The sequence below is a fragment of the Anoplopoma fimbria genome, chromosome 10 (assembly GCF_027596085.1).
Source record: "Anoplopoma fimbria isolate UVic2021 breed Golden Eagle Sablefish chromosome 10, Afim_UVic_2022, whole genome shotgun sequence".
Classification (NCBI taxonomy): domain Eukaryota; kingdom Metazoa; phylum Chordata; class Actinopteri; order Perciformes; family Anoplopomatidae; genus Anoplopoma; species Anoplopoma fimbria.
This window is the reverse complement of record NC_072458.1, coordinates 19,754,307-19,774,649: the sequence shown is the minus strand read 5'-3', so window position 1 is coordinate 19,774,649 and position 20,343 is coordinate 19,754,307. Positions and strand designations below refer to the sequence as shown.

The 20,343-nt window shown below is 39.6% G+C and overlaps 1 protein-coding gene across 1 annotated transcript in view; it reads left to right on the top strand.

The window, feature by feature from the left end:
- LOC129097251 (collagen alpha-1(XXII) chain-like) overlaps positions 1–20,096 on the top strand; it is a 47,573-nt gene extending 27,477 nt beyond the window's left edge. The window contains 36 exon segments of the mRNA XM_054606048.1: positions 10–63; positions 265–306; positions 452–484; positions 675–728; positions 1,344–1,397; positions 1,487–1,540; positions 1,630–1,683; positions 1,807–1,860; positions 2,490–2,594; positions 3,677–3,721; positions 4,264–4,341; positions 4,437–4,472; positions 4,563–4,616; positions 4,914–4,958; positions 5,481–5,516; positions 5,615–5,728; positions 6,030–6,063; positions 6,066–6,082; positions 6,380–6,433; positions 6,566–6,619; positions 6,771–6,824; positions 7,033–7,086; positions 7,226–7,279; positions 7,361–7,414; positions 7,505–7,549; positions 9,923–9,976; positions 11,320–11,373; positions 11,559–11,612; positions 15,907–15,978; positions 16,076–16,111; positions 16,203–16,247; positions 16,623–16,802; positions 16,912–16,978; positions 18,683–18,865; positions 19,728–19,805; positions 19,897–20,096. Of these exon segments, the coding sequence (XP_054462023.1) occupies positions 10–63; positions 265–306; positions 452–484; positions 675–728; positions 1,344–1,397; positions 1,487–1,540; positions 1,630–1,683; positions 1,807–1,860; positions 2,490–2,594; positions 3,677–3,721; positions 4,264–4,341; positions 4,437–4,472; positions 4,563–4,616; positions 4,914–4,958; positions 5,481–5,516; positions 5,615–5,728; positions 6,030–6,063; positions 6,066–6,082; positions 6,380–6,433; positions 6,566–6,619; positions 6,771–6,824; positions 7,033–7,086; positions 7,226–7,279; positions 7,361–7,414; positions 7,505–7,549; positions 9,923–9,976; positions 11,320–11,373; positions 11,559–11,612; positions 15,907–15,978; positions 16,076–16,111; positions 16,203–16,247; positions 16,623–16,802; positions 16,912–16,978; positions 18,683–18,865; positions 19,728–19,805; positions 19,897–20,090 (2,349 nt within the window). The 3' untranslated portion in view covers positions 20,091–20,096.
- The last annotated feature ends 247 nt before the right edge of the window (positions 20,097–20,343 follow it).

The window sequence follows — 20,343 nt, the reverse complement described above, 5'->3', positions numbered from 1 at the left end:
CTTCCATAGGGAGAAAGAGGACAGGATGGACCACTTGGACCAAAAGGTGATAGGGGAGACAAGGTAAATGAGGAACAAGTTTCACATGATGTACAAGGTCAAATTTAATGTCAAGCATATCTTTTTGGATTCTCGCTGTGTAACCCACTGTTTTAAAGCAGTTACAGTCCTCCTCTGCTGTCTCAGTAATGGTCACCCTGCAGTATAAGATGTGGTAAGGTCATTAGTATGCAGACAATGTGACCGTATTGTTTCTTGCCTCAGGGTGAAGTTGGAGCGAGGGGGATACCTGGCATTCCAGGAAATGTAAGTACATTTTCTGTTTTTGACGTTAACATACCGTAAAATCAGAAGCCTGCAATTTTATGATTTATAATTAAAGACGAGTAATACTGCTTCAGGAAATTTGATCTACTTTCTACTGTGATTTTCTTTTCTTTTTTTTCCAAAGGTGGCAAATGTCATCCCTGAGCCTGGTGAACCTGTGAGTCAACTTGATTTTTTTACACAGAACAAAAGTCTTGTAAGATTAAGGCAGTTTGAGAGATGGCTTTTGTTTAAGTTGATAGTTCAAAAGGAGATATATTGGTTCTTTTAAAGAGTTTAAGAGTCAAATCTTCTATTCTTCCTCTTGTATTCCCTTTTAATTGTTTTTTTTTTGTTCCTGCTTCTAGGGAATACCTGGAGAGAAGGGAGAGAAGGGGGATCAAGGGAACCCCGGTGATATTGTGAGTTTATTTCTCTCCTGTTTGTTTTTTTGCTGTCTTGTGTTCTTTCTCTTTAAAAGGAACAAAACTACTTATTGCAATATGCAAAGGTATCCACTAGATGTCAGCAGAGATTGGGTATGGCGAGCTATAATGTGGAAGCTTTAAGGGATTTCTTTAACTCTGCTAATTAAATAACACTATAAGAGACGGCATTGCACTAGCCTGATTCTCTATTTGTGCATGATAGATGTACAGTATATTAGGTGGACCAGAATAGCAAGCATTATATGTTGGTATGTTTAGGTAGGTGAGTAGCCAGGAATGCAACAATTAACACACACATACTTGCAAAAGCTAGTATCTATTTCCATTATCTCTGACTTTTTCAAGCACCATATGAAGGTGATGTGTTAGGTGTTCATTTAAAAAAATTGTCCCAGAATATTGTAGTAATTCTTCATACATAGATGTTGTTATTATCTACAATCTTTATAGCCTACCCTTATTAATTTCATATCCTCATTTAATGAGAAACATTACCTAATCATTTTGAAAAGAATATGTAAAATGGAAATTATTTTGGCACCTTTTCTTACACTACAACTGTGTAAATGAATCTGCTTTCTCCTGAAGGGTCAAAGAGGGTTACCTGGTGAACAAGGCTTTAAGGGACCACCTGGACTAGCGGTAAGATGCTAGTAATCCTGTACCTCCTAGCCAGTGTTTTGCAGAGCGATTTTAAGTGGAGTAAGTCTAATTTGCCATTTTTATCCTAGGGTCCGAAAGGTGACACTGGACTAACGGGAGAGACGGGACGTGTTGGAGACCCTGTACGTTGACCCTTGTACTGTTTTAGTGCATTACACCTTTTTTCACCAAATGAGAAAATGTAATGTAATGGCTGATGTGTTTCTCCCAGGGTCCACCTGGCATAGCTGGTCTTCAAGGTCTTCGTGGATTACCAGGGAATGTGGTAAGTCTACTCTAAACTTCTAGAGATGAGTTTAAAGTGGAAGTCATTGATGCCTCTTTGTGTTTTATGTGGCTATGAACACGGATCACTTCAGTGTGGAATTACCAGTTGTCTGTCTTCTAGGGCATTCCAGGGATCACTGGGCCTCCCGGTCCAGTCGGACAGAGAGGAGACAAGGTCAGTCATCTATTTTTAAAAAAGCTTTATCGGTATATTTTGGTGAGAGGTTCTTTTCAAAGCATTCAGACTATGTTCAGAATGGGTTTGGCAATGCGGAGCGAAAATAAGTCTGCAGAGAAGAGAGTGTGACCTTGTATGTCATCCATTATTGTTTCTGCAGAGAAGCTTTTGAATTGTTTTTTCATCCTGCAACAGCAGCTACATGTAGCTGTGGAGTTTCAGAAGGCTTTCTACCGTCTCTCGTGATCCATTCACTGCCTTTGTTCTCTCTCTTTGTTTTCTTTCTTTGACTTTTTCCACAAGTTACTGATTTATTTTCTTAAAAGGGGTATTTGATTATCTTCCCATCATGTCATTACTGTTCAATTCCCTGTTTGGGCGACTAGAGGCTGATATTTCACCAATTCATATGCCAATGATATGATTTTTTTTCTGTACAATGCTGTGATTATAAAGAAGGCACCTTTAATCACAATGCAAGTATTACACGTAGAGAAACATTTGCCATGAAAGGTAGAAACCATTAGAACACAATAAAGGTTTATGTCACATACAGATGTACCTGTTGTAACCTTGAGAGACAGTAAAGTATTATAATAATAATTCATTGTAACATTTATTTTAAGGGTGAACCAGGTAAACCAGGTCAATCCGGTCCCTCAGGCCCACCCGGAGATGCCGGTTTGACCGGACCCCCTGGACCAACAGGAAAGGGAAAAGATGGGCAAAATGTAAGAGATATTATTTTCTGTCACATTGTATTTATAACTTCAGTTTATACTTCAAACATATTGTTTTTGCAGAAGAATGTTTAGACTTTTTAGTGACAGTTTGTTAATGTATGTGTTAGTCATGTGGTGTTAGGGCATTTAAAAGGAAAGAGCCATCAAATAAAAGTGAAATTGATTTATGAAAAAATGACAATTTATCTTGTTGCATTATGATTATTTGCTTTGTGATGTTTTGTTATTCACTACTATGACAGGATTTATAGGATAGGTTCAGTGACTTCAACCACGACCTGGATATACAGATGTTTTTTCCACTGTGGTTCCTCAAATCTTTCCGTCGAGGAATACATAGTTAACATCCAGCTGCTCCTTTTTATTATCCTTTAAGTAGCTTTAAAGCTGGAAAAAACATCAACAATCCATCAAATGCAAATATTCAAGAAGTCTTCCGTATGTATCTTTGGAAACATTTGCATCTCCACTAGTATTTAAAATACATTCCTATGTAATACAACGTTTGTATGGACTAGTCCACCAGCAGGTCATTGGTAAACTTCTCAAAAATAGAGTATGATTACTGTATAAATAACAGGGAATTTTTATATTAAAATGCATGTTTATCAGTGCTCTTTCAACAGAAACCTCATTAATGTTCCTATGAACAGCCTCTTGTATTCCACATGTGTTCTGCTTGTCGGCAGCCTATAATACATGTTGAACCACAAAACAATTTGAGCGGCTGAATGGCAGAAAAACGAGCCTGAGTAGACACATTCTGCGCTGCAGCTACAACATGTTTCTTCATCATTTTTCGCCCGAGACATGTGGCCGTCCTGCTGACGAGGCAGGCGTACACAGGAAAAACATTGTTAAGACATATCACATTAAAGCAACACAGGAGCACAGCAGATTTGGCTCACAGCAGCTCTGTTTTTTTTTTACAGCTGCCAGGTGTGGCCCCGAGGCCTCGCTAAACTCATGTGCATGAAGAACAGCAACTCGTACACACTTTGTGCTCTGAATTACTTATTCCTCTCTTTGATTGGCAAGATATTTGATTGATTACATTTCTGATATTACAGGGAGATCCTGGACCACAAGGAATTCAAGGACCCTCAGGGCCAAAGGTAACTATAAAGTTAGCAAGAAGTTTGTGTGTGTTAAAGGTTGCCTGAGGTGTGTGTGTGTGTGTGTGTGTGTTTTTTTGTTTTTATCATGCACAGGTGCTCTTTGGTTGATGTGAAAAACTTTTTTCATGCACCGATTTAGAAAAACAATTCATTTTTGTTGAAAGCAGCAAAAGCAATTTCTATGTCCAGCGCACTGTGACCGTTGCTCTGATTATGACCGTGAAGAGCTTGATGTCAGAGGCACACACTGGCAGAGAGGCAGGACAGGGGCATTTGTTAGATTTATGGTGTCAAATCACTCACCCTCATCACCGTCACGTTTTTCCTCTTCTGAGCACCAAAATGTCAACTGCAGATTGTGTTTTTTTTTTATTTTTGTTTATCATCTCCGATTGAAAACAGGGTGGTATTTCTGGGATCAGAAGGCATCGCTGAATGTGACACTTTCTTGCCAAGCGAGTCTCTTAGCCAAACATAACTGCTGAGGTGACATTATCTGAGGGTGGTGAAGTAAAATCTCTATATTTTTTTTCTTCCAGGGCCAGACCGGGTCGCGAGGAGAACCAGGATTACACGGGGACAGGGGTCCTGCAGGAGAAGGCAAAGTGGGACCACCGGTATGAGCATCACTGCTAACCAGTGTCACAATATCTTCTTTCATTGTATTTATTTACATATTTTGGAAATGTGCAATGTTTCTTTTCTTTTGTAGGGGCCTCAAGGAAATAATGGGGACCCTGGACCTGTGGTAAATATTTTCTATAGATTCATTTCATTATTTAATATGTTTATGTATATAAAAGGTGTTTTTCCTAATATCTGTTTATCTGGGTTCCAGGGCATCAGGGGCCTACCAGGAGTCGCCGGTCCTCAGGGCCCAGCAGGACATAATGTGAGCCAATCAATAAATGAATGAATCAATATATGGATAAATAATTGCATATGGTTACATTACCATGCTTCAAAGTGACTGTTTTCTCATTCAGACTAAAACAGCCAATCACATAACTGGCTCTGATCTGCCTGCCTTGATAGGAGGACAATAAACTTGTAATGAGATTATGAAAGCTCATGAGCAGAGTTTTGTCTTTATTTCTTGATCTCTCATTTATGTATTTGTATATGGAGCACCTCGGGGCTCAATAATCTAAAATTGAAAGTAATTTGTTTGCCTTTTCACCAAATGCAGGGTTTACCAGGAAGGCCGGGAGACAAGGGATCACAAGGAGATCCAGTAAGTACAGACAACCAGTATTATCTGAGGCACTGGTTGTAATGAATGTTCTTTCTCTCAGATGTTAATTTTAACTACTATGTTTCACTTTATGTCCAGTAGGTCCTTTTCTGTATACTGTAAAAAATAGAGAATAATCATGCACTAATAACAGCGTTTATCCATGGACACAATTTTTTTTTTTTTTTTTTTTTTTTTAGGCAAGACTAAACTAAAACATCTTTGTAAGAGTGTAAATTCTGTAGTCTTTTAGTGGATACTTTAAATTATATTTGACCTGCATGATTAAATGCACTAGATACTACATACATACACTGTTATACACAGTTTTTTGACAACTTCCATTTGCATTTGTTTAAAATGCTAACGTATCATAACTAAAAGCTTAAAAAGGCTGCTGAAAAATGACTGGCCCATCTTCATTTCCTAGTTTTTTAAATCTGGCCCAATTGAACCTGTAATTGAATATCTTTGGATTAACTCTTTTTTTTTTTTTTTTTTTTTTTTTTCCCTGCCTCTCAGGGAAAGGCAGCAGACCTCTCTGACCTTGATCTGAAGGTAAGGAGCATTTCCATCCCTCTGAAGTGAGAACATACTTTATATTTGGATCCTGAGAGCGATCCCTTTATCACAAACATGTCTTTGCCATCTTACAGGATGTTTGCTCAGACTGCCCTGCTGGTCCACCTGGACAACCCGGTCTCCCAGGAGTCCCAGGGGACAAAGGACAACAGGGACTTCTGGGGAAAAACGGTCAAGATGGTTACCAAGTAGGACCCAGTCGTTAATATTCAACCATTACCTCACCACTCCTGTAATGTAAACACTATGGCTCATCTTTAAAGGTGTATTATAAAGTGTGTGTCTCCACACTATTAGCACTAAGTGAGGCATGAGGTCCTCGCTGCACGTTTGTCATCATCAGCCACAGTCGGTGTGACGGATGGAGGGCCTCTGTCTGCATCATTAGCTGGGCCTCCTCTGGGGGCAGCAGTGAGCGATTAGGACCCGGTGCCGGCGCTCGGCCCCGTCTGCCCGGACAGAGACTGATGCTCTGCTGTGTCTTTACAGGGCCCGCCGGGAACAGCCGGAGCTCAAGGGCCCCCGGAGCCGACGGAGGAAAGGCAAGTTTGTGCACTAACTGGTCCCTTATTGCTCTCAAAGGGCCAAATGCTAATCAGTTTCCTTTGTCAACATTTTTTTTTTTTTTTAACCTCACAAGGTTCAGGTAAAAGGGTGAATATAAATATAAAACACCACTAAAAAAAGGTATTGAAATGTGTTTCAGAAACAACATAGCTATTACTACATCCTCCTCCTTTGTAATATTGTGAATATCTTTGACAAATAGTTTCTCAGATGGATGCTTTCATCTTGAAATGGAACATTTCTTATGATCTTTTCTATCTTTTTCACAACAGGGAATTAAGGGTGATCGAGGACCTCCAGGAGGCCCTGGAGAAAAAGGAGACAAGGTATATTGGTCGTTATGACTCATAAGTCTCATTCATTTCCTCCTTTTTCTCCATGTTTAAAAAAAATGTTCTGTGCAATTTTGTCTTGTATGAATCACATAATTATAAAAAGAAAAAAAATTGCATTTCCAGGGTCACCCAGGACCCCCTGGTCATCCAGGCACCTCTGGCTTAATGGGCACACCTGTAAGTTATTATTCTTTGCTTATTTCTTTCCACTCTATGCACTTGTAATCTTCTAAATACTTGAGCTTTTTGTAAAGAGGGCAATTTGTATTGTACACTCATTCTTTCTATTTCGGTTGACCTCCGCTGACACTGTCTCTTTCCTCTCCAGGGTAACGATGGACAGCCTGGCTCCGTCGGCCCCCCGGGGTCCCCTGGAGAAAAGGTCAGGCTGCACTCCATGTACTTTTCCCCTCAGACAACTTATTACCCATGTGTCATTATTGCACAACCCTATTCCCTCTAGCATGTAGGTCAGCCGGCCCATGTGGTAATCGTGGCCATATATCATTTCTTTTTTTCTTGGTGATGTTGACTTGTTTGTGTTTGTTTGTTTGTTTGTTTGTTTGTTTGTTTGTTTGTTTGTTTTCTAGGGAAAAGAGGGTCTCAAAGGTATCCAGGGACCACCGGGTCTTCCTGGCATGATCGTAAGAAAAATGACTTGATGTACAGCATCATGAATATGCACACCGTTCCTGAAGTGTGGCGTAAATTGTCTGAGTTGTAAATGCAATATTAGGTCTTAACAGTTGCAGGTGCTAAATGGAAGATTTAATTGATTTGCAGGGTCAGCCTGGGAAAATGGGAAAAGATGGCAGACCGGGTGAACAAGGAGAGTCTGTAAGTAGATGCACATAGAAAAACGTGATAGTATAACGTGGCCAGACAATGATGCTGTAACTATTTCTGTTTTCATCTCAGGGCAAACAAGGCGAGCCTGGACCACTAGGAAACCCGGGGCTCAGGGGACTCCCGGTAAGTAACCACCAGTAAACAGATCTGATGAAGCAGGCTGGCAGAGCAGATTGCTGTGACTGATTCACTGCTGTTTCTTTTCCTATCAAGGGCTTTAAGGGCCACAGAGGAGAATCTGGTGTTCCAGGATCTAAGGTGAGAATGCATACTTTTTGTTTTCAGTTTATTCAAGTCAGTTTGCAAGAAGCACAATGTTTGTTTATGAAAAACAGACAATGCCTTTATTAATCTTTAGCACTGTTTTCCCGTCTAACGAGCGTCACCACATGTAGGAAGCCGCAGTGAATTTCTTTCTGGTATTAATCACCTATTGCTAGGATAAAAACTTTATGGAGACATATCAGTGGTTACCAACACGTGTTAAACAGTACAAGCTTGTTTTTTCTGTGTGGTGTTGAGCTCATGTTTATTAGACTTAAAACTACAAACTAATTTTCCCTCGTCAAAGTAAGTAAATTCCACACATTTGTGCAATGCAATTACAATTTATGCAAAAGAATGAATAATAAAAGAACACAGAACTTAAGATTTCAAAGGGCAAAAAGCAGCATTCACCCTTCCTTTGACAAGGCCAAGCAGTGAAAGCTTCCGCTTTTTGTGACAGCAGTGTTCAATGTATACATTTCACCTTAACAATGTGATTTAAAATGATTTAGAGAAGGTGAGTCTGTATGGAAAAGCCCAGAATCTTGCCCCGGTGTGTTATAGCATATTTTATTTTTGATGACACCTGCAGTTTTCCAGACAGCAAGTCAATGGAGCTGCATTCTGGGACTACTATTGGGTTAGCACTAGACTCTCTACAGGCCTAATGCGGTCATATGTCCTCTATGAAGATTTGACATATACATTATACCAACAAACTATTGGAATATTGCCCAAAAAAAGACAAGACAAGGAGACTGTGACAAATCTGGCAGAACATTTTCTCCTCTGATCAGTATTCTTGGATTCGAATAACTGGCACCTTCACAAAAGATGTAACTGGCACCTTCACATGAGAACATGAACGTACGGGACGTATGGTATAGATTATGCATTTAGAAAGATAACTGCCTTTGCTCAAGAGCCATAACATGAACTATTAACTGCAGTCGGATTAGCTCACAGTCAGCGTTTGCCATGCCGCACTGCGATTTCAAGATACGTCTGACACTAAAACACCTTCTCCGAGAGAACAACTGCACCTGCTGCTTTGTTTGTGACTCGGCACACACCCACAGGAAAGGTCCTGCCACAGCGCCGTGACCAATAGCATGGCTCATTACAGACGACTCTGACTGAGCCTCAGCGTGGCGGGCAGCTACTCAGCCCTGCAGCCTCGCTCTGCCACACTGACATTAGACAACTTATTAGAGGAGCCGGAAAGTGTTTCCATAGACACACTGAAAATGACCCCTCCACTGCTCGAAATTACTGTCACTGAGTGTTAGTCATACCGAAATAATAGTCACTGTTACTCAGGAAATTGAAAGTTGACATAGACAATTAGAGGTACAGATTTAGCACTGCGCCTCAGTACAAAGTAGATGTGTCATAGATCCTTATGACTGACTTTGTGGATGTGACTTATTTGTTATCTATTTTTACATGCAAAATGATTACAGCAATTACAGAAGCACTCATTGGCAAAGCAAGCCTTAAATCTGCTGGCTCCTTCCAACAATCTTCATTAAATATGTAAAAAAGAAAATGACACAAGTAAAAAATGGGAATCTAGGACATAAAATAGTGCAAACATATTATATGTGGATAAACATACATGCATGTATGCATCCATACAGAGACTGCTGTAAGTAGGAGTAAGTAGTAAATAAAATACTAAAAAAGGCAGTATAAGTGTAATTAAACACATAGAACATTTTGTTAATAATTCAAATGGATCTTAAAAGGAAACATTAGCTATATATTGTTAATGTTTATATGATAATGAGACAGGACTTTAACCAGGGAATGTATAGGACTGTGTGGCTGGCTACCTTACATGGACAAATGGTTAGCCAAACTAACTGAACACATTCTCAGCAAGCTAACTTAATAAAACTAACCCTAACCTGTAACATTACATTTTTTGCAGGTAACGTTAACCATTTATGTGCTGCTGAAGTAACACTGTATGAACTCTTGTAACAGCAGCTAAAACAAAACAGTTTGAACTAATTAGGAATTCAAACGCACTCCCGTCTCCATAACATTATCTTCCATTAGCTTTAGTTATTGTGGTGGGAATACTATAATGATATAAAAGTTTACATGCTATGCTGTTTTGCACACAGTTTGTAGAATGAAATGTTTTTAAATATAAGTTAAATATCTCACCTCTTGGCTAAATGAAACTAAGACAAAGAAAAAAAAACTAAGATAATACAATGATGATACAAAAACAAATATATCAAACTTGGTTTCTGCTCCAAGAAGATTTTCTCAGGAGCGATCAAATAACCTTTACTTTCATTTTTTCCTTGAGGTTTCTCTTATTAAGTCTTTTTTTTCTTGTGTGCCAAACAGGGAGAAGATGGAAAGCCCGGATTACCTGGGCGTGATGGCAAACCTGGGAAGGAGGTACGTTCAACCTTATGCATTTGTTAGTTATCGGTATCGGTAGTTTTTTTTTTCCACAGGTGTGGCATTTCAGGGGTGGTTTTTTTCCACAGGTGTAGCATTGGTTTCAGGGGTGGGAAGACACCATCGGTCTCTAATGAACCAATGAAATGAGACTCATGTGCTTTCCATAAAAACGAAATCATTAAATCTAATTTATTGTAAATCTCTGTATTCTTACCCTACTTAAATCATTTTTAGTTTCCTTCATACATACCTGACTTTCTGAGAGCAGTAGACAAAGGTAGTTTGTACTTTCAATCTGAAGTTCCCTCAATATTTATCTCTCTTACTAACACACACACACACACACACACACACACACACACACACACACACACACACACACACACACACACACACACACACACACACACACACACACACACAGATAACAAAGCTGCAATAAAGTGACTGCATCCATGAATACTACAATACAGAGAACAAACTTACCTTGGCTCTGTTAAAGTAACATACAGTACCAGTCAAAAGTTTGGACACACCTTCTCATTCAACTACTCTAACATATAAAACATATTCTGGTTTGTTGAGCATTTGTTTGTTTACCACATAATTCCATATGTGTTCCTTCATAGTTTGGATGTCTTCAATATTAATCTACAATGTAGAAAAAAATAAAAAAAATAAAGAAAAAACATTGAATGAGAAGGTGTGTCCATCTTTTGACTGGTACTGTACATGCCCCCACAGAAAATATTTGTCTTCCCTATCAAAATCCTATATGCCGTTCTTTCCTATGCAGCAACCCTTCCTGGCTTAGTCACAATGAGAATAATCATTATTGCTGCCTGGGACCAATCCTCCATTGATTGAGGGAATGCAGATAAAACTCCTGAGATTAAAAAACGGTTTTGAACAGAATGCAAAGTTCCTGCAGACCCAGTATTATTCCATTCATCTTCACCAAATGACAAACTGAAATCCATTTCATGTACACATTTAAAGGCTGCAGCACATTTATCCCCCCATTTGTCTAGAAGCAGGATGTAACACTTCACAAAAAAAAAGACCTTTTTAACTTATCCTCTGGCTGTGGGGCTTGGAGACCGATTATTCTCACAGTATGTCTCCTAAAGTAAAAATACCCCCCTACATACTCCTTCCACAAAAAAAGGAAGGACTTCAGATTTACCTGACTGCTACAGTAGAGGCTGTTTTCCAATGAAGATTAAAATGATCTCGGTTTTTTCTCAGCATGCCCTAGAGACGAGATATGCTTATGTTTCCTTTTTTTCAGCATGTAAAAAACAGAATAAAACGGGTCTATTTTTTTGTTCTGGCAGGGCTCTATGGGACCTCCAGGCAGAGAAGGGCTTAGTGGACCAAGAGGAGAGTCGGTGAGTCATTTTCAATCGCTTGCAGGGCTGTCTGACGCAAACGGAAGACAGACGCAGCACGGTGTCAAGCAGACAGATAGATATGGACATAAAGTGGCACTCAAGTCGTTCCTCTCGCTGTCCTTTCCCATCAATTTTCTCATGCTGTGTTTTTTTTTATTATTCTTCCCCCCTTTGCATCCCAGGGCAAGCAGGGTGAACCTGGGCCATCAGGAAAAGCAGGGCTCCCTGGAAGTCCAGTGAGTTATCTATTTTGTGTATTATCTTTAAAACAACAACTGCAACAATTACATTACATTACAGTCATTTAGCAGACGCTTTTATCCAAAGCGACTTACAATCAGTAGTATATTACATATCATTCACCCATTCACACACTGATGACAGGCTACCATGCAAGGTGCCACCATCAGACTCTAACTAACATTCATCATCCAGTCCACACCGATGGCAAGCCTTCAGGAGCAACTTGGGGTTAAGTGTCTTGCCCAAGGACACATCGACTGCCGAAGCCGGGTATCGAACCACCGACCCTCTGATTGGAGAACTGCCTTGCTCTCCACTACGCCACAGCCGCCACGCCACGATGCCAATTGGACGACAATAGGCATCGTGGTGTTAACATCGAAAACACCTTTGTTTCAAAGCGTGAACTCATTTAATAGCGTAGTGCAGTGAATAGTTTAGCATTTCCATAGCTAATTGAACATGCAGAGATGTGAGGTATTTCTGGAAAAGATGATTGGTCTGATTTATGATGAAAGATTCGAGTAAATATTGTCCTGACCAGCGTGGGAACGTATCTTTCCCCTGGGTGATTTAAAGTGAGTTGACCAGGTTGACACCAGAAAACTGATTGCCAAGATACATCAGAGCACAGATGAGGTTGGAGTGGACCATGTGGAGGCACAAGGCCTCTATGTCCCTCAACAGGATGTGTGCCATGCAAAGGCTTTAATTGCAAACGAGGTCATGTGGGAATTGGAATGGCAGCACGCGTTAGGAGAAAGAGGTTCAGACTGTTTGTGTAAGGATTGGTGAAAAAGTAGTAAATATATTCGATGCGCCTTTTGCACCTGGCATTAACATTAGAAAGGGTAATTCAATTGAACCAAATCCAAGGGTAAATATTTCCAAATACAAATGATCAAAACAACCAAATGTAAGATTAGTCATTAGACAGCAGACTTTGAAAATGTTCTCCCAGTGTTGGTATAATATAAGAGCAAGGTAATCTGTATTTTTGCTCTAGAAAAGAGAAGTCCACTTCCAAGATTCATACCAGAGTTTCATTTTAATGATAAATGAAAATTTGAGCTTAATTATAACAAATCATCCCGACTCTGTATATGTGACGTCAGTATTTAACGTTGAAGTCCACCAACTCTGTACATCAGAGTCTGTTGACAGTTCTTGAGAGCTTCTACTGAACATGTAAACAACATTATTTAAAGCCTTTTTGTCTGGTTTGGAGGAGAAAGAATCATGTAAGGAATTGTAAAAGACTACATCTCTGCTGCATTGATTTTGATCCAATTTTCTGTAATGCTGAATCTGTAGAGTAGTTATAGACAGAGTAATAGTCAGTCACTGTCTAACCCACAGTGTTGCAGACATGTGCTAAAGCCAAAAACAGACCCTGTAATAACTAACAAGTGAGGCCTATCACTTGCAATGGATTCTGATAAAGTCTAAGGTAGAGATGGACCGGTCGAAACAGGGAAAAATGGAAGAAACCTCAATTAAAGGAGGAATCCCTCTTCCAAAGGGGACAGATGTGAAATAGATGTCGTGTACAGAACAAACATACATAATTAAATCACAGTATAGATATTCCATATGACAAAATTAATTGTTGAATGTGAACATCTATACGAGAATACAGTTTTTCTTTCTTTATCATTTGATTTGTGTGATTTTTAGTCAACTAACTACTGTAGCTTACAATATCAAAATAAAAGGATAATATTATATAATTTTTGACATTTTAAAATGACTTTCGGATGGTTGATATTACTTTTTGGGACGGTGTTGAACAAAGTTAGTCTGGAAACTTGCTGTCAATAATAGGTCTTAGAAAAAAGAAAAAAATTGGGAATCAGCAGGTCAGACTTTTAGGAAATACAATTCCACCAAGCAAAATTGCAAAAGTTGCATTTTTTTTGTTCTGGCAGAGGTGGCAGTTAGGATGAGGGCAGTTTATCTTGGTTAAGATGAGGCTTAAAGTCAGCATCAATCCAGTGACTGGGTTAGGGGATCTAGAGGAAGGAAACCCAATGCTATGCAACTAGGGAGCCCATGAAGCACATAATCTGGATAAATCTAGTCCCAGTGCCCTCACAGACTCACAGCCTACATGTACTGTGCGGTCCGGGTACATCTGCAGTGGTTCAGGACTGCTCTACTTTGAAATGAGCGAGTGCTTGATCCCCCACAGTTCATAAGAAGCTAATGTTAGAATATTTTCTAAGGTAGTTGTGAAATATGAGCTATGCACTTAACTGCCAAGGTAAAATGTAATTTCAAAGAGCTGACCTAGTCCTCATAAAGCTCTTGGAGCCGTTGCACAAATTGGCTGAGCACGGAGATGAGGTTAATTAAAGTCAGCGAGGGTTCGGTGATTACGGCGTTTATAGGACAACGCTGGCACTTGGGCCTGGAGTTAAACCGGCAGGCAGAGGTCATCATAACGGATATGTCACAGATATAAAATGTAGATGGAGATAGTGAGACCTGTGAGTAAGGAGAATTGTACTTTGATGTGTTGCTATCTTTCGAAACAAAATGTGTTTTTGGACAGATTTAGATGGAGCTGCACACTAGTCCGTGGGCTGGAGGACGGTTTCTTGGGAGGAGGAGTAACTGTTGCTAACTGGAGGGCAGACGATATGCAGCCAGCTATCACAGAGGAGTGGATGATATCAATCAGCAGAGGGAGCAGATCATCAGAAATAGCCCGGAGGAGGGAGGAGGGCGGAGGGCAGGAGCCAGATGCAGAGAGGGTTGGGAGAGGAGCTAGCGAGGGATTTCAGTGCAGGGTGAAGCTGTTTAGAGGCAGGATTCCAAAAATGTCATCAGATGGACAAATCTACCACACAGAAAGGAGGAGGATGCAGTGAGTAGAAAGATGCAGAGGAGATAGTGTATCTATTAAAGAATAGTAGGAAAAGTGGAAAAGAGAAAGTGAAACATTCTCCCACTTCTACAAGCATTACAACATGTTTTAAATTGAAGTCAATTTTATTTGTAAAGCCCAGTAACACAGATTTGCCTCAGTGCAGTGCTCACTTTTTGACGAGGTTGCGTTACATTTATGTGTGTTCAGCTCTCGAGTTTTACCACTTTGTCCTCAACACTCAGTTTCTTTTAAATGCTTTTGTGTATTTCCTGACATATAAATGAAACTTGAAGGATAATTGATGAAGGGTGTTTATTTTCCCATGTGACGGTCGGATAGCTCTTTTGGAGTTTTTGTTTTTACAATCTGTACAGTTTACGTCATCATCTGTCCTTTACGACCTCCGCTTCGGATGATGATAAACTCTCTATAAAAAAGGAAAAAAAACACTTTAACGTCGAAAAATTGAAGAAACCTAAGTATTAGCAACTCAGGAGGGAATCCCTCTCCAAGGACAGACGTACAATCCTCATGACAAAGTGATACGTAGCATGTGAGCATATGAAACGGAGGGATCTAGGAGGATATCAATTAGCTTTCAGGTGTCGCGATAGAGCAAGACCTCCTCTCAACCATGACACCTGGACAGAGGACAGGTTTCACCAACACACAAGAGGCTTAAATGGAGCACATCCTACATGTCTAGTACTGTTGCTGGGACAACCGTGCCTATAATACACATTGAAACTGAGAACGGTGCTCCGGCTGGATGATTAGAGAATGAGCAACTAATTAAAAGTTAAGGTAAAAATATGAGAAACCGATGTCTGATGTCCATTAGGAGGTTTTTCCATAAGCATCATTCCATGATAGGAAAAGGCCCTGTGGCCTACTGACCTCTTTTTTAAGTCTGGGGAGCGATAGGGGGCCTTTATCCCCGCCTATAAGGTACAAGGTTAAAGGAGATCAGACAGATATTATTATAATTTATATATTATAATTATAATTTTAAATTTAGGACATTACAATCACCTTAAAGTCTGATCTGACATGGACCGGTAGCTAATGAAGGGAAGCTAAACACTGGTGTACATTTGCAAAAAAAAAAAAATTCTAGTTTAGTTATGCTAACCCTCTTTTAGTTAAAATCACACTGTTGTTGCCATGACTTGCTGTTCTTCAGGCCTAAATGTCCCCTGTAAATATGAATATTAATCTCTTCAAGCTGGCATGTCTCACCGCAAGATTGGTTTTTGAGATTTCTATCCAGGGCACTGCTGCATGTTGTTAAGAACTGCAGCTAAATATTAATCCTTTCTGAATCCTCAGTAATAAGTGAGGCTTAGTACAAGTACAAGTACAGTATGCCATGTGTGTGCCATGTGATGAACGGCCATGTCTCTGCTGTCGTACAGGGTCTTAGAGGAGACAAGGGAGAGGCCGGCAACCCAGGATTACCAGGCTTTAGTGGGCCTAAAGGACCTGGGGTGAGTGGTAGATTTGACATATTTTTATTCCAAGATTATTTGCAACTCACAAATATGACCAGCTGTGAGTAATGTTAACTTTTTACTTGATTTTTAGGGTCCACCTGGTCCAGTTGGCCCAGAGGGTAAACAGGTAAGGACTCAACAGAACCAATGTTGACAAACTATGATTTAGTATATACAGGATTTTTTTCCTCACATCCACTGTTTTTGTTTTTTTGTAGGGGATGCCAGGCAGAGTTGGTGATCGTGGCCTCAAAGGAGATAAGGTGAGCACTAGAGATGCAAATACAATGCATATTCTGACAGGTAATATGCTCATAATAGAGTTAAACATGTCAGCTGATTGACACAAAATGCAAATCAGTCATAACACACAGACTTTATACACACATGGCTACAATCAGTGGAATTCAAATCTATGATCCATTCAGGAAAAATGTCCCTGATTTACCTTTGGAAAACAAGAAAAATGCCTTTAAATTTTTATAAATTCATCATCCTAATTATCAGATTCTGACTTTAAAAAAAAAATGCTAAATGTATACAAATATAAATTAGGATTTTCTAACATTTTCGCGGTAATTATTACTTTTGAAGGTTCTTCAAGTCTGAAAATGTACAATTACTGTCATCTGATCCAGGGAGATTCAGGTGGAAAGGGAGATAAAGGACAATCAGGAGATCCAGGTATGCCTGGAAACCCTGGACCCCCTGGCAGAAAGGGCCACACAGGGATGATGGGCATGTCTGGACCACCAGGAGAAATGGGAGCTCCGGGTGCACAAGGAAGTTCAGGAAACCCTGGTATTCCAGGCCAAAGAGTGAGTCATAGTCCTGAAACTTTATTGTTGATTACACAGAAATATTCACAGATGAATTCCATTAAGCTATTAATAATTGAGTTAAAGATTAACATATTTCATATTTCAGGGAGAGTCAGTGTCACTGGAGCAGATGAGACGGCTCATCCAGGAGGAGCTGGCGAAACAATTAGATGGTGAGGAGGCCATTCCTTTTTGTTTCTCATATTTCATGTCAACGTTATGGATGTGCGGACTGTTCAAATCTACGTCAGCATTGGCCTGCAAGGTAACGGGCTGATTTAAAACAGTAGATGGCGTGTTGAGCCATTTTGAACCCATGAAATACAGATTTGTATACATTTGTAAAGAAATTTGAATATAAAGACCAACTTTGATCTTGTCATATCATTCAGTTTACAGCTCAAAAATCAGGTTTAAGTGTGCCAACAATAAAATCATTGAGGCCATATTAAAAATATAATTATTTTATTGATTTTTTATTTTTTTTTATTCCAAGGGAGCTTGCAGTTCTAAGATCCAAGGGGAAAGTGTTCCACAGTTTAAAGCCATAAAAACAGAAAGTAGCCTCACCAGATTTATTATTGGGACATAAAATGAAAGGCAGTCTCTGATATTTCCGTTGTATTGATCGGAATCATGGCTGCGGCTTCTGAATTAATTGTGATTTTCTTAAAGACCTTTCATATAGGTCAGTATGGAGTGGTAAAAATCTAAGTGGCTAGAAATGAAAGCATGTATTGGTATTTCACCCGTAACAATGGTCTAATTTGAGTGATGGCTCTCAGATGAAAGTATTATGTTTTTGTGACCTTGTTAAAATGGCTGAGAAAATTAAGACCAGGGTGTAAATAGCACCTAATGGTTTTCTTCTGTAACATTTGTTTGAATTTCCTTGGACAAGCTAGCAAACACTGAGTGTAGTCTGAACCCTCTGCTTTTGGCATTATGAGATTATTGAGATGTTTTCTGCAATTTCTTTAAAAAAAAACATTACTCATCTAAATGTGCATGCATCCAATTGATGAGACAGGTAAAAAGAGCTTGAGGGGTTTGGTGAAACAGAGATATAAAGTTGTGTGTCATCAGGATATTGGTGATATTAGACATTATGGTGACTAATTATGTTGCCCAGAGGGACCATGTGTAAGGAAAACAAATAGGACCAAAACACTTACTTAAGGAACTGTATACAATGTCAGATGTCTGTGATAGTAAGTTACCAAAGCTCACTAAACATTTTCTTTCTGACAAGTATGAGGGGAAATCTGTCAAACATTGTGTCAGAGCTACCAATTTCTCAAGTTGGTTGTTTAAAATGCCATGATTAGTTGTATCAAATGCAATGTTAAAATCTAATACAAAGACAACAGCCACATTGTTTGAATCAGTTGAAATTACTAGGTAATTTAGTACCTTTTAATAAAGATAGTTAGACCGGAATTTGTCTAATATATCATTATTATTCAGATGATCATGTAGTTGCTCATATACAACCTTCACTATGTTTCTCAAAAAAGGAAGATTTATGATTGACCTGTAATTAGCTAGAATGGCTTTTTATCAGAGGTTTTATTAAAGCCTTTTTAAAAGCAGAGGGGAAAGTACCTCATTGAAGAGATGTTGATTATTGTTTGTAGGAATGTGGTCTAGTACACATGTGGATGACTTATTTTTGTGTATAGTGATTCAAATTTCATTACCTATTACTAAAGCATAGTATAGGTGGAGCTTTACCCAACGGTTAGGTCCTAAATAGTTTGTGAATCTGTATTTCTAAAACTAGATATTATGGTGTCAACTTTTTTCTTTAAAATGTATCTAAAGTCCTAACCCTTAAGAAGTAAGGCGTGACTAAGTAACTTTACTTTTCTGTCCAGCCAAAATGGCTTACCTCATGGCTCAGATCCAGCCAGCCCATGTGAAGAGTACAGCTGGCCGTCCAGGACCTCCAGGCCCTTCAGGTAAGGACGGCAATTCAGGACGACCAGGACCCCCTGGAGAGCCCGGTATGCCTGGACAAAATGGCGGAGAAGGAGCCAGGGGACCCATGGGCCCTAAAGGTAGGACAGAGACTTTGAGCAGTATTATTGTTTCCTGTGAGTGTCCTTTTTGAATGTTTTAGTTCCTTTACTTTTTCCACAATGTTTGCTACTTTCCAATTCTCAGATTGGTCGAGAATTTTGTCTATTAAATCACATTGTTTTTGGCAGTGAAACATTTAATTTACTGTATATAAGGCTGACTAAGACAGATCTACATCAGACCAAAAAGGACAGAAAGAACATTTGGGCCAACATTTTAATTGAAAAAGTAATGTTTTGTATCTTTAGTTAGATATCTGACAAATGTTTGAGATAAATTCTAAAGAATAGCTTGACGTTAGCTTGACGTTAGCTTGACGTTTTCTCTAATTTCTCTAGTCCAGAGAGTTAGATGAGAATATTGATACCATTCTCATGTCTGTACACTAAATGTGACAGACTTTGTCTTGGCCTGGCACAGTGATTTCCTGAAATCCTGTTGTGAATGTGAGATTTTCAGACAACCAACGGAGACTCCAGGAAGTGGCTGTGCCTGGCAAAGAAATGGTCCGGGACATAATCCCTGTAAAACTACAACGTACTTCTATCACACTGTAGTTGTTGCACAGATTAACCCAACAAACCCTGTTTGTATTGCATCAATTCCATTTAAAATGCATGGTTCTTATTAAAATCAACTGGTATCCCCTTCAAGTTTACATTTCACTCTAAGATAAAAGAAACACACACACTAAAGAACATGTCTGATATTCCAGTCCATCTATGTGTCATGAATGTCAACATACAGTTATGCTCAAGGCTGTTCAAATTTGTTGGCTAATAAATATAACGGCTCATATTTTTCATAAATCATAATGGCGCTTCTTTTTTGAATTTCCAGGTGACAAAGGAGGAAGAGGAGAAAAGGGAGAAACTGGTGTCGGCGACAGAGGAGAGCAAGGACCCAGTGGCCCGATAGGTAACAACCAGTCTCTTACTTACTGTATTTATTCTTATTAGTTTGGTTTTATCTAATTTGGAGCCTCAAATTATTCCTCTTCCTGCCATAGGTCCAGCGGGTATGCCTGGTTATGGTAAAGACGGAGGCCCAGGCCAGGCTGGAGCCCAGGGAGAGCCAGGAAACCCCGGCCCCCACGGTCAACCCGGACCTCCAGGTCCTACCGGCCAATGTGACCCCACCCAGTGTGCCTACTACGCCAGCCTGGCTCACAGACCCCACACCAAAAACGTCAAGGGGACTTAAGAAAGAAGGGGGCAGAAAGAGCTTTGAAGTCCAGCTGTATTTATGAACTTGGTCTGAATCAAGAACTTTTTTTTTTTTTTTTTTCAAGATAACCTCAGTATGGAGGGCTGAAGCGACATGTGCTGCCGGTCAGATTCTTTGTTTTGTTTATTTTTGCTAAGAAGTTTGGGATGGATGGGGATAGAGCACCAAGGGACTTTTTCAGATTAAATATTGGGTAGAGAGGGCAGCTAAACAGTTTTTTTTTTTTTTT